The sequence below is a fragment of the Plectropomus leopardus genome, chromosome 3 (genome assembly GCF_026936395.1).
Source record: "Plectropomus leopardus strain MGB_pleo_1.0 chromosome 3, ASM2693639v1, whole genome shotgun sequence".
NCBI classification, from domain to species: Eukaryota; Metazoa; Chordata; class Actinopteri; order Perciformes; family Serranidae; genus Plectropomus; species Plectropomus leopardus.
Genome location: NC_142178.1, coordinates 13,721,161 through 13,733,838, shown reverse-complemented (window position 1 = coordinate 13,733,838; position 12,678 = coordinate 13,721,161). Strand labels below are relative to the sequence as shown.

Genomic DNA, 12,678 nt, shown 5'->3' with positions numbered 1-12,678 from the left:
CCAATCTGTAGTGTAAATCATGTAAAGAAGTTTTTAATAACTGTCTTTTGTGTGGAAAATGGTGTGTGTGTGTGTGTGTGTGTGTGTGTGTGTGTGTGTGTGTGTGTGTGTGTGCGTGTGCTCTTTCTATAAAGACAAATTATTTTATATCTGGTTCTGTATCTAAGGAACTTATTGTCCCGAGCCCACTTTTCAAACCATTACCCCAAAGTATTCAGCCCATTCTTAATAAAATCCTTTCCCATGCCCCTGATTCTGATAGGGCTCCGAGTTCTTCCGCAGTCCTCTTTAACTTTCTCGGATGGAAGGATAGATAGATGCATGGAAATAGAGCGAGGCATGTGGGGGAAGGGGCACACAGCACAAATCCTCCTCCGATGCCCTTGCCTGTGTTGGGGCTAACTCTCCCCAGGGAGCCTTCTCATGACCCCAGGACTTGGATAGAGGAGAAGAAGGCACCGAGGGAGGGATAAGAGGATGAAAGAGTGGATAGAAACAGGGAGATATTGACTGTGCGGCAGCTTGTTTTTCTCTGCTGTGGAGCCAAGCATCAGATGAAGTTAGAGACCTGAGGTAACCCACTGTCACGAGCATCAGGGCAGCGATGCTGCTGGGTGAGAGTCCTCAAACCTTTCGGGTCAGTTAATTGTTGATTGATTTTTGTGTTTCTGTCAAAGTAGTTCTCTTCCATGTGGTTGTGCTTTGCTGTGGTGCTGCCCCAATGGGAGTCATCCACTGGATTATGCTTTGTTACGCATGTTGTTGTGAAGGTGACCGCTGCACTATAAACTTGAAGATTAGTTGAGGTTGGTGTTCTATTTCCCCCTTATTTTGAGTCAATACCTGTGCAAGGTTTCCCACAAAATAAGAATGAAATGTGTGTCCCTTTTTTATCATATTGCGTCCCCTCTCTCGACTTTAAACTGACAATGTTGCAGGTCTGGGTGCGCAGAGCAGGTGGAATTCCTCATGAGTTCTTTTTTTTTTCCTCAGCAGCAGTTTTTGAAGTTTGAGTCACGAGATGGATAATTGATCTGGTGATTCAGTCAGAGCTGGTCAGATCCGATAACTGGATGAGATGAGCAGCTGCTGCATAGGCAAAGGGAATGCAAACATTTCTTTGAGTTTCACTTCATGTGCGCCTAGTATTCTGCTGTTCCATTTGTGCCCAGAATATGCTCTGCGCTCTGGTAAATGTGATGCAATGCATCTGTTGATGACCTGTTGATGACCTAAACATGCTGTAAGATTGTCCACCTATCTAGTCTATATGTCCATGTATGGGTACTGTAGGCTCAATAGTAGTTTCTAACATATTTTTAACAATAATGCCATATGTACAAATATTGTCATTTTTGCCAGTTACAGCTTTTTCTCAGGAAAAGACAACAATATCCAGAACCTAAAATTTCACCATCAAAAATTCTTAAGAGAAATATGTTGTGGCCACCTATACTGCTTTTTGGACAAGTGATCACTGGGGAATGTGGTACCAAAAACCACAGCTTAACACCAAAAATAGGTATTGAAAAAAAAAAAGAAAAAACTAAAATAGGATTTAAATTAAAATATGCAGATTACAGCTCCATCAAGGCTGTCTGCCTGCCGAGTTGTCAATCTAGCTTTCCAGCCACTCATCTGTCTGTTTAGCTGTCCTTCATTTTTTTACAGACTGATTAAAGTCCTTCCCTCTTTACCTTAATCTCTGTCTACACCTTTGCAACTTGCTGTCAGTGTTTATTGAGTGATTTCATGGCTCATGTCATTCACTTTTCCATAAATATTGCTTGAATTTTTCAAATGTTAACACTTCCTCCTTTTCTAACCACATCACAAGTGTATTACATAGAGTGACATACACCCCAACAACAACGAGTACAACACTCTCAAGTTTGACGTTGTCATCACTATAAAATAGTCACATGCAAGTAAAATATTGTTAGCAGAGCATATGATATGAAGGAAAAGGGAGCTATACGGTAGTTGACCAACAGATACTGTAGTTTATCAAAAAAGTGAAAAATGTTTAAAATATTGTTTTTTTTATTTTAATCAATCAATGTCATGAGTTAGTTGCATCATGAGCAAGTTACATCATAGGTGGTTCAAATGCAAATATGTTAGGAGAGGGAGAGAGAGAGAGAAAAAAAGGGTTAAAGAAAACAACAATTGTGAGAAAATGCAGGAAACAACAGAAACTGGGGTATATTTGTGAGTTAAGACTAAATATTGAAGAAAGCCTGAAGTTGAAGCCTTAAATCACAGTCGATACACACACACACACACTCAATCATGGAAACACTTAAGATAACAGGAAACTTGTTTGAAAGTCTATTTATGACTTGATTTGTCTTTGATTTGCTCAAAATGCACCATAAAGATGACTTGGGATTTGACTGATGTCACTCAGGGCTGAGGTATGGTTTGATTAAGGTCATGAAAATAGTACAGCATGGGAAAACACTTATGACTAATTCATTTCAAACAACAACAACTGTGTTGCCACTGTGGAAGCTCAAATGAGTACACACTCCCATGTTTGCATCTGATTAACACTAAATTCCTTGGTTTTTATTCCATGCTTTCACCAGCATCCTGATGCCAGATGCCCTTAGCATTGTTGTTGTTGATGCAATAGGCATCTTCTGTGGATGGTAATGCAATATCAGTAACTGAGAAGAAGTTAGGCTGGAGATAAACGTAAGCATGATGGCTGTCACGTGTCCCCCTGCGTCGCTTGGCTGCATTGGCTGTGCGCACATGAGATGCAGTATGTATGGTATGTATAAACTGCAGGGACAGTGAATAGGCTAAGCCGATGTAACTGTGTAGACACAACACAAGAGACATGTACTCCCCATTGTCCTGACAGGCTTGATTTAGAGACCTTACGTCCGACCAAATTGTTGCCACTGTCGCCTTTTCTGCCTTGATCTCAGCATTACCATGATAGTAACCTCCTCGAGTGTTGCCATGACTGTTGTTGACATCCCACACATCCAATGGTTGTATATGGCGTGAGCTCTCTTGTGTGCCCTCTAGAGATATCCTCCAGTAACATGCATCGCCTAAAGGCAAGTATGTATACAAGAACGCTCATGATACAGCTGGATGCACCTGGACTCGTACATGAATGCAAGTATATCTCCGGCCTAACAGACATTACTGATATGTGATATAACAGGATTTGTTAGGTAAATTGTACTGACGCAGGTCTTAGTCTAAACGTAGTTGGTCTTTCTGTCAGGACAGCAGTTCTGAAATGATTTGCAGCCAAAAAGAATAAATATATTTAAGAAATGGCAACTAACCAATAAATTAAGGGAAAGTAATGTTCTAAAAGAGGTCTAGGGTCAGGTTTCTTTCCCATTTCTACACAGGTGATGGTTAGGAAGTAGGTCGGGTTAAGGGCAGATATCCATAACAAGTGACTATTCCCAAGGGATCTAAAACCTTCACAGGCACTCTTATTCACCAATTTTTATCTTATAAAATCTGATATGTTTTATGTATCAACATGCTGAGTTTATCAAAGCTAGATAAGGGACAGAGAGTGAAAAAGAATGTGGCATGGAAAAGATGGAGGGGTTATGAGTGTTGGCAAAATATTGAACTTGGGAAGAGAGGATCATGGGAGCAAAGATACACTCCCGTAGCAAATGTGTCAATGTTGAATCCAGTGAACTTTCTTGACACTGATTGATCTTTTTAGCCAGTAATCAAAACATACTGTCAATACATGGATGTTTGCACTGAGGCAAACGTGTGGGTGACATTATGAAAAGTAAAAAAAAGGTATTAGTATACGTATTTAAATGCACGAGCCAATCTGACTGAGCATCCATGGGGTGTGCTGGTGCCCAACCTAAAAACCTAAAAACCATGGGACTCACATGATCTGCCATCAACAACCTGGTGCCAGACACCACAGGACACCCCCCAGAGGTCCTGTGTCCATGCTTTGACATGTCAGAGCCAATCCAAGCAGGCCCCACCATAGATCCGGGGTACCAGCATGTCCCACCAATGCTCGATCAGGTTGACATCTGGGGAATTTAGAGACTAGGACTAGGACCATTCCTTGAGCTCTTTGTCACATTGCCCGGCCATTTCTGAGCAGTTTTTAAATTGTGGCATGGTGCATAGTCCAACTTCGCGCTGTCTGTTTTTTAGCAATTCAGTCATGTATCCAAAGCTCACCGAAAAAAGAGTGATCATTTATCATCTGAGATGAGTTGTGTCAAGTTATTCCAGTTATATAGTATGTCCAGTAAGTATTGTTACCTTTGCATGTGGGAACTTTTCTCGGCTATCTAAGGCTGCATTCAGCCACAAGTTGTACTGATAATGAAAAGCACATTTTGTTATCACAGAGACTCTCTGGAGTCGCTGCCTCTATCAGTAAAATGTACCAGCTACAACAGCCAATGTGCTCTAGTCAAAGAAACATCCACTAGCAACTTTTCCACAGCTACTTCCTCCATTTTCAGTCTGTTTGGTGTTGTTGTTGTTGTTGTTGGCTGCCTGCGATTTGTCGATCCGCGTGTCTTTTTTCATGTTATTTAGTCAGTCACTATCGTGAATGCTTCTTTAAGGTTTTGAACTGTGCTGCTTTAAAAAGATGCCAGGCACAGCATTTTTCTCCAAAGTGACTGCTTTCTGTCTGCCTCCCGGCCGCTCCCAGTTCACTTTAAAGTGGAAAAAGCAGTTTGGAAAAAAAAGAAAGAAAAAAAAAAGCGCAATAGTGTGAACACGACTCACAGTGGCGATCACACTGCAGGCTTTTAGAACGCACGACATCGTGTTCCTGGAGTGTTCTCTGGAAAGCCAACTGCTGAGCATTTTGTTTCTGTGCTGCTAGCATAACCCAGTTCCAGTGCTGTGTTGTGCATTCATGCCTCTTTAGTTTTACTCACATCTGCTAGCCACGGCAAGACTCCTGTAGCTTTTTAACCAACAACAATCGAAGTCTTAACTGCATACCTCTTTGGTCACTTTGACTGGCATATTGCATGACTTCAAGTCTTACTTCTACTCTGACTCAATCACAAAGGCAAAAACAAATGCTTAAATGTGTGTTTTTGCTGAAAGTTTGTTTTAGTGCAAGTGCTTTTATTCTTATAGGATTGTGGCATTGACCTAACACAACACTGGAGTAGTGTTTGATTCTCAGCTTGTCAAGTGCTTGTTCAACTTGCCATCAGGTTTTTGTTTGCCTAAATATAACTTGACGTAAAGTGTCTGATCCAATCTTTCATCCACTCCTTTCAGCCTGTTGCATTGGTCATTCTTTTCCCAGCCTACAATAAGACCAAATTACTTACAAATGACTGTGCAACACTAAAGAAATATGCAGTGTAGTATGCAAGATGCAGATTGACCCAGACTTTATCTTTCCTGATTTGGATTTCTTGACCTATATAAGTTATCATGTAAAGTGTGCGCCATCTATCTTTCTGTTTCCCTCTTTTCTTCTCCCCCCTCGCTCACTGTTAAACTGTAAGATAGATCATTAGCTTTAAATGGACTTCAATCCGCTCATTACATGTCCCATTTACCTTCACTGCACAACGCTCTACTTTTCATAAAGAGACAGAAAAAGAGGGGGAGATGGTGGCAGAAAGAAGGGAATGCACACGTGGGAAGATCTAGACAGAATGAGAACGACAAAGACAAAAGTGGTGTAAGAGAGTTAGTCAACAAGAGAGAGTTGGGAAGCAGAGAGATGAGGACAAAGATACCATGAAGAAAAAGGCAGATAGAAAGATAGAACGTTTCAAACAGAGAGGGATTAAAATCTTGAGTGTAAAAAAAAGGCCTGTGAATCAGAAAAAGAGAAGAGAACCTGCACTTTCTATTTTGTGCTGATACAATCTCTACTAGTGGCGTGAAATATCTATTCATATATACCTCAATTAAAAAACGAAAATAATTTTCGTTCTAATAACTACGCTTGAGTCTGTTGTTTCTTTCCTTACCATTTAACAGCTAATGACTGACGACAGAGAGGGGGGAGTATGTGAAGCATGTAATCACCTTTTTATCAGTGTTATTTTTCTATGGTTTTCATTAACCCTGCAGTAGGTGATGCAGTAGAGAGGTCAACCCAATGTGTGTGTGTGTTTGTGTGTGTGTGAATGTTTCACTTTATGCACATCACTTGCTGTTCTTGATATATTCATACAGTTACACTAGCAGAGCTGTGTGTGGGGTGATTAGTGGTTTCACCTCATGCATGCCATAAATTTGTGTCTTAATGTGGGTTTTAATCCAGGATTCTTTGTGTGTCAGCTTGTGCCACTTAATTGGTTGGTTGAACTTCATGTGCACAAGGTGCGATAGTACATTTATGTTGTGTTTTCAATAGATGGTTTGCATTTGTTTCATTAACGTGTGTCTTTATTTTTTTATGCGTGCGTGGTTAATTTTATGTTAATATATGTATATGTCAATGTTGTTAAAGGGGAATATCACCTAAATCGAGAATTCCATTATGTTATTTCCATGGCAGAGGAATGTTCAGTCAATATTTGTGAACATGAGCTACTCCCTCTCAAAGCCAAAAAAACAGACGAGTCTCAAACTTGATAAACATGATATCATCTGGTATAAAGGCTGCTACATGCACGATGAATGGGAGATTTATTTTGTGGACCCCTTAAGGATGTTTGCATTCAGTTTTATTCCCAAAATAGGTTTATTCTATGGGAATGGGAATGTATTACCATCATCGGCGAGTCGGCCATTTTGAAAAGGTAAGGGTACGAGTGCCATTAGCTGGTTGTTTACTGTAAATATAGAAAAGAACTGCTAAACTAACACAAAACATAAACTATATATAGCCAGACACAAAGGCAGGCTAACATTGAGTTTCATTTTGCTAGATACTGGAAGGTTAATGTTTAGCCTTTGGTTTGTAGCCTTTAGTTAGCATAGCATTGGCTAGCTAATCTTTCTACATGTGATTGTGTATATGGTATCTGGCTGTAGCTCTGAGGGTCTTGTACCTATGCGTTTGCAAATTAGATGTGGGCCTTAAAATATTTTAAGGTTTTGCATTACTCACAGCTGGGGGCACTAATGTCAAACACCAGAAAGGGACCACAACGTTAATGTTAATGTAACAAGTGATATAATTAAATAACTCAAGTTTCTACTAATTTACTCCTTTGCCTTTTTTTCTTTTTAATGGCCATGCTTTTTTTGCACAAACTTGTACATTTCAGATGTTTAATGATTAAAATAAGGTTTTGAGCAGCAGCTATGATAGCTACAGATGTTTATCCTTCCAAGATGGCAGCACCCAGAAGGCTTCATAATTTCCATTCCTTACTGTAGTGTTGTCAGTTATGAAACAGAAAATGAATCCTTAAAGTCAGAAGATCCCCCTGGATGCTCTTGGTGTCATCTATAACATGTTTCTCATTTATTGTCTGTGGAGCAGCTACAGACTGTATACCCTATGACATTAGAACTCTTTTTTGTGGATTTCTGGTAGACTTGTTCATGTTTACTAAAACATTTGGACTGTTTTAGACCATAGGAATTACATGTATGAACACTGACAGTGGGTGTAGTTCTCTTTAAATGGTGCCATTCTTGTTTGGCTTGACACTGTTGATGACAAGGGCAATTCAGGCAAAACCGATCCACTGAGTTCTTTTAAACTGCATAATTTCTTTCATGTAACTCCATAGGAGCATTAATTTCATAAAATTAGTTAAACCTAATGAAAAATATAACAGCCCATATGTTTACAACCACACTCACTGGAGATATTTCTTTCTTCTTTCTTTACCTTCACCGCAGATTTCAACGGCTTGCTTATCTGCACTGACCCGTACATTGACCCAATGTTCTTGCTCCTCCTCCTCTCTGTATGTTTTCCATCCTCACCTAACTCCACACCTCCCCTCTTGCTCTTCTCAGTTCCCTTCACCTAATCTAACTCTGTCTAGTTTACCCACCCCTTGAAAAGCCTCCTTCCTCTCCTCTCCTTTGATCCCTCAGCACGTATGGGGTCCTATTTCCTACCCTACCCATTTTGCTTTGCTTCATTCTTTTGTCTCTCTCTGTCCACCCAAATACCTCTGTGTCAAATCATTCAATTTCTCTCTGTTTCTGAATCTATTTCATGTCTGACGGGTTTTTATTTTTTTTTTTAACTTTTTTTAAGGTTATTTGAATTATACTGTGAGTACAGAAAGGGGAATATTGTGGTAAGAGAAAGAATGAGAATACTAGACTGTAGTAACAGTTTTGGTTAATCTTGCATATGTGATTTGGTAATCACATATCTAGGATCTATGAGCATCCAAGGCACTGCTTAGTCTTACTATCCATACTCATCTTGTACACTTCATTAAGTCAACTACATACAAAACAAGGAAATAAGGTCCAGGGCAGAGTGAGAATACATGCAAACTAGAAGTACAACATAAAGGGAGGTAGATAGTCTTGGTTCAGGCAATGCTAACAAAGTCCAACAACCGCTTGACTGAGCTGAAATTCAACATCTACTTGAGCAGGCAATTTACTCAGTGCTATAAAGTGAAAAAGAATATTAGCTTCAACAGAGACTCCATTAAGGTGCTTGTAAATGTTTTAGAGAGGGATAAGCCATTGATGGTGCTGCTGCCAAGCTCAATGCAAGCTGATTAAATGCTTGATTGAATAAAGAAATGAAATGCTTTAGGAGAGTATCAAGCAACTGGCATTGTCCTACAATTCCTCACATTTAAAAATTCATAACGGCTGGCATGTCTTGTGGTGTCATCAGCCTACCCGAACATCGCCTTGCCAAATTCTCTGCTTCTTTTAAAAGCAAGCCGATGAAAAACACACTAATCATGCAACTTTTTCAGTTGACAAGTCGTTTTATACTCTGGCTCAATATCTCAAACATCTCCATTTTTTTCCACAAAGAAAGGCGATTTTGGAGACCCTGAATGCCATCATATTTTTTGTTATTTCCCATTATGTGCTGCTGCAGCTACGACTCAATCTCCCTGCAGGAGCCAGTTCGATTTAATCTATTCCACTATACACCAACTTCCATCCCCTTCTCCTGAACCCTTTCCCCCTGTCACCCTCATCTGCCCTCTGTCTTATTTTTCTTCTATCTTTTGATTGTCCTCTTCATCACCCCTACTCCAGCCCTGCTTCCTCTCTCTATGTCCAGTCAATTATATCGCACCCTCCCCTTTTCACCTTTTCCTTGTACAAAGCATTCTATGCATCTTGGTTTCCACCATTGCTTTTTCCCTTCTTTCCCTGCTGTTTGTATTTTCCTCCCTGGCTTAAAGCCACTCCAGCTAAATCTTGTCTGACACTGCCCAAATGAAGCTGAGACATCTGTAATGAAAGAACCTCATATGTGCCTGAAAGACACAAAACACACCTCAGGAGAGGGGATGCAGATACACAATACCACAATAGAAACATAAAAGATAGTAAACATGCAGAAATAGTAAAATGCCTATGCATAATAAAAGTACCAACCGATTCATTCACCTCTGTACTTCTGAGAGCTTTAAAATTAGGCAGATAGAATAGAATAGAATATTCCTTTATTGATGGACCAATTCTCTTATTTCAGTTATTTTTGGAGGCTATACCAAGTGAGAGCAGTAGAGCATATAACGGCTTCCCAGCTTGTGCACTAAGAACAGACAACAACACGCAATCTTGAGATTGTAGACTATAACTACAGGAAGATGTCTGTTCTCAGTTCTGGATTTATATGTGAATGAACTGAAATTACAACCTACATGTATACTGTGACTGGACAGGGGTTTCTCTGAATGTGTGATGTCTATGATGTGAATGTGTTTCTCACATAACAGTGTTTGTTGGAGGGGCATATGGTCGCTTATTGTATAGTCTTATGGATGACTACTGGAGGGCAACCCTACAGATGTTTTTTTTTTTTTTTTAATGTTTTTTATTGTCTTTTATGCTATTTGTAGAAACAAAAGATAAACAAGATCTAGCCCTCATTAGCTCACATCAGTTTGAGATGAGTCTGATGCAAACTGTGTCTTCATAGAATTCAAGCACCACCTAAAAAGCTCATAAACTATCCTAGTAAGAAACTGAGCACAAACCTTGTACGACATGTGTTCAAGTGCATGTATCAGTGGACGGCTCCACTCGGTGACAGCCTGACCCTTGAACACTGCAGCCCAGAGGACTTTTGTTCCCTCTGTCGGGCCTGTCAGACTGCCACTCAGCAGCACACCTCTCTCTGCAGAGAGCTGATTAGAAGTCATGAGCACACTGGTGCCACAGGTCTGACTTGTTAGCAAACTCAGCAGCTTAAATTTTTACAGATTTTTCCCAAAATTGTTATTTGTGGTGTTACTATCTCAGTAATTATTCACAAGAACAGACATTTCATAAATATTCAACCACAACTAAAATATTAACGGCAAGGGGAACTTGTAAAATGAGTCAGTGTGCCAGAATGCTTGTCTTACACACACACACACACACACACACACACACACACACACACACACACACACACACACACACACACACATACACATACACACATCTCTATCTATGCATACTTAGAGAATAATTTAGGGGACTTACTTTAGGTCCTGGAAGGGTTCTGCCCTTACATGTGATGTCTCTACAGAATGGCTGAACACCACACCTTCATTCCCTGTAGAGAGGATAAGAGTGGATGAAAGGAGGAATAAGAAAACACATCCATCTTTTGTGTGAAAGCCTGCACTCTATTGCATCACACCTCTGTTCTTGGAGCGGAGGCAGACATTTAAAATGCACGGCATGCTGCAAAGATCTGTGGCATGCAAATCATCTTCAAATATGACAGTATTTCAGTAAAGCAATATATACTAATCCCATATACTAACCCTAATGCCTACCCATTTCACAGGTAGCAGGTAGTAACAATGTCATGAAGATGAAAAAGATGGGGAGCTAGGTGGTGTTGGACTTCAACATCCTGTCCCACAGGTAATATCTTGTCCCACAATTTAAATCAGTTTTGACTTGATGGGAGACACTAGAGGTGAGAAGGTTACAAATTTTTTTACTATATCACTATGAAACTTTCCTAATTTATTTTTTACTTTGAGGCAATTATTTTAGTTTTCTAAAACTGTACACTTAAATATGCAAATGAAACAATAGCTAACTAAATATGCAATGAATTGCCCACATTTCCAGTACATAAATCTGAACACTGGATAAAGCCAGGCTAAAAAAAATCGTGTTTCATCTTGTTGACATATTGGAGGCAAACGTTTTTACAGAGGGAAATATCTTTTTATTACTCAATAAATCAGAAAATACTGTCAACAACCATAAAACATCAATTTCACCATGTTTTTAGGAATAAAATATTAAATAAATCAGGCTTTGAATGACTTATGAGCAAACCCCTCTTTGAAAACCATCAGAATATAGAAAGGAATAAAAGTGGAAAGTTTGTTGTATGTAAGTGCTATCGGAGATTTCTGGCTCTGAATATGAGAAGAACCCCCCCCCCCTCACAAAAAACAATGGAATTTTGAAAAAAAGTGCCTTAAAAGAAATGTAATGTAAAATTTCATATGTTTTTAGATTAAAAATAAGAACCTCCAGGTAAGTGGTGTAATCTTTAAATCTCTACTGACAGATATTACCATATAAAAAATGCAATTCTCTTTTTGTATTACAAGTTTCCTGAAATGTTTTAATGTGCAACATGAGGCTTATTGTAAAGTATGCACTTTTTCGCCAACATTTCTGGAACAGAAATCTGAACACTGGATAAAGCCACGCTCAAAAATATTGTTTCATTTGGTTGACATATTAGAGTCAAACATTTTCACAGAAGAAATTTGGGAAATCTCTTTTTGTCACTCCGTCAATCAGAAAATCTTGTCAAAAGTAATTCAACATTAATTTTTACTATGTTTTTTAGGAATACAATTCTAAGTCATTTAGGCTATGAATTATATGTGAAAAATATGTGAGTCTGAAAAGAAGACATGTTATGGAAGCAAAATAGTCCATAGTTTTCATCTGTAGTGTCTCCTCTTGATTTTTAAAATAATACATCAAAGGTATAATCTTTCCCTAATGTTAAAAAAGTTCTTTTTAAGTACTTAAACACACTTCAGTCATAATTTTTTGCTAATTCTGTTTGATTTTTCCTCAGTGGTATTACATTTCACCCAAAACATATTTTAGTAATGCCAGTTGCATGCAGTATGGACATAATTATTGGTAGAAAAGGTTGGCTCTGACATAATGCAGTGTTTAACCCCCCGTGTGCAGCAAGCACCTCTGCTTTGGCCTGCAGCCCCTGAACAGATGCTTGGGGGGAGCACTGGCCACAGCTCCTGCTGAGGCTATAGGAAGCATGTTGGAAACTCTGCGCTGCTACAAATCTTCTACCACACAAGGCAACTTTGACCAGGCCCACCGATAACAAAAGGCTACTTGAAACGTTGTTTCAAACTGAGGACCACATCTCCATAAAGGTGCAGCTGTACCTATAAAGGGACCAAAAACTTGGAGGGAACTGTTGCTTTTGTTTCAGTTGAGACACATGTTTTCTGAGGTTTATTCCAAGGCCCACTGAACACCGTACAAATGTCTGTTTGTGCAACTGCCAACAGGAGGAAACAAGAAAAGAGAAAACGCTCCCAGTTCTCT

General features: G+C 39.4%; 1 protein-coding gene across 2 annotated transcripts in view; it reads right to left on the bottom strand.

Annotated features, from left to right (window-relative positions):
* Positions 1–12,678, bottom strand: part of sgcz (sarcoglycan zeta) — a 407,248-nt gene that overhangs the window by 50,974 nt on the left and 343,596 nt on the right. For both annotated transcript variants that reach the window (XM_042485586.2, XM_042485585.2), the window contains exon 6: positions 10,600–10,672. In XM_042485586.2, the coding sequence (XP_042341520.1) occupies positions 10,600–10,672 (73 nt within the window). The remainder of the gene's footprint in view (positions 1–10,599; positions 10,673–12,678) is intronic.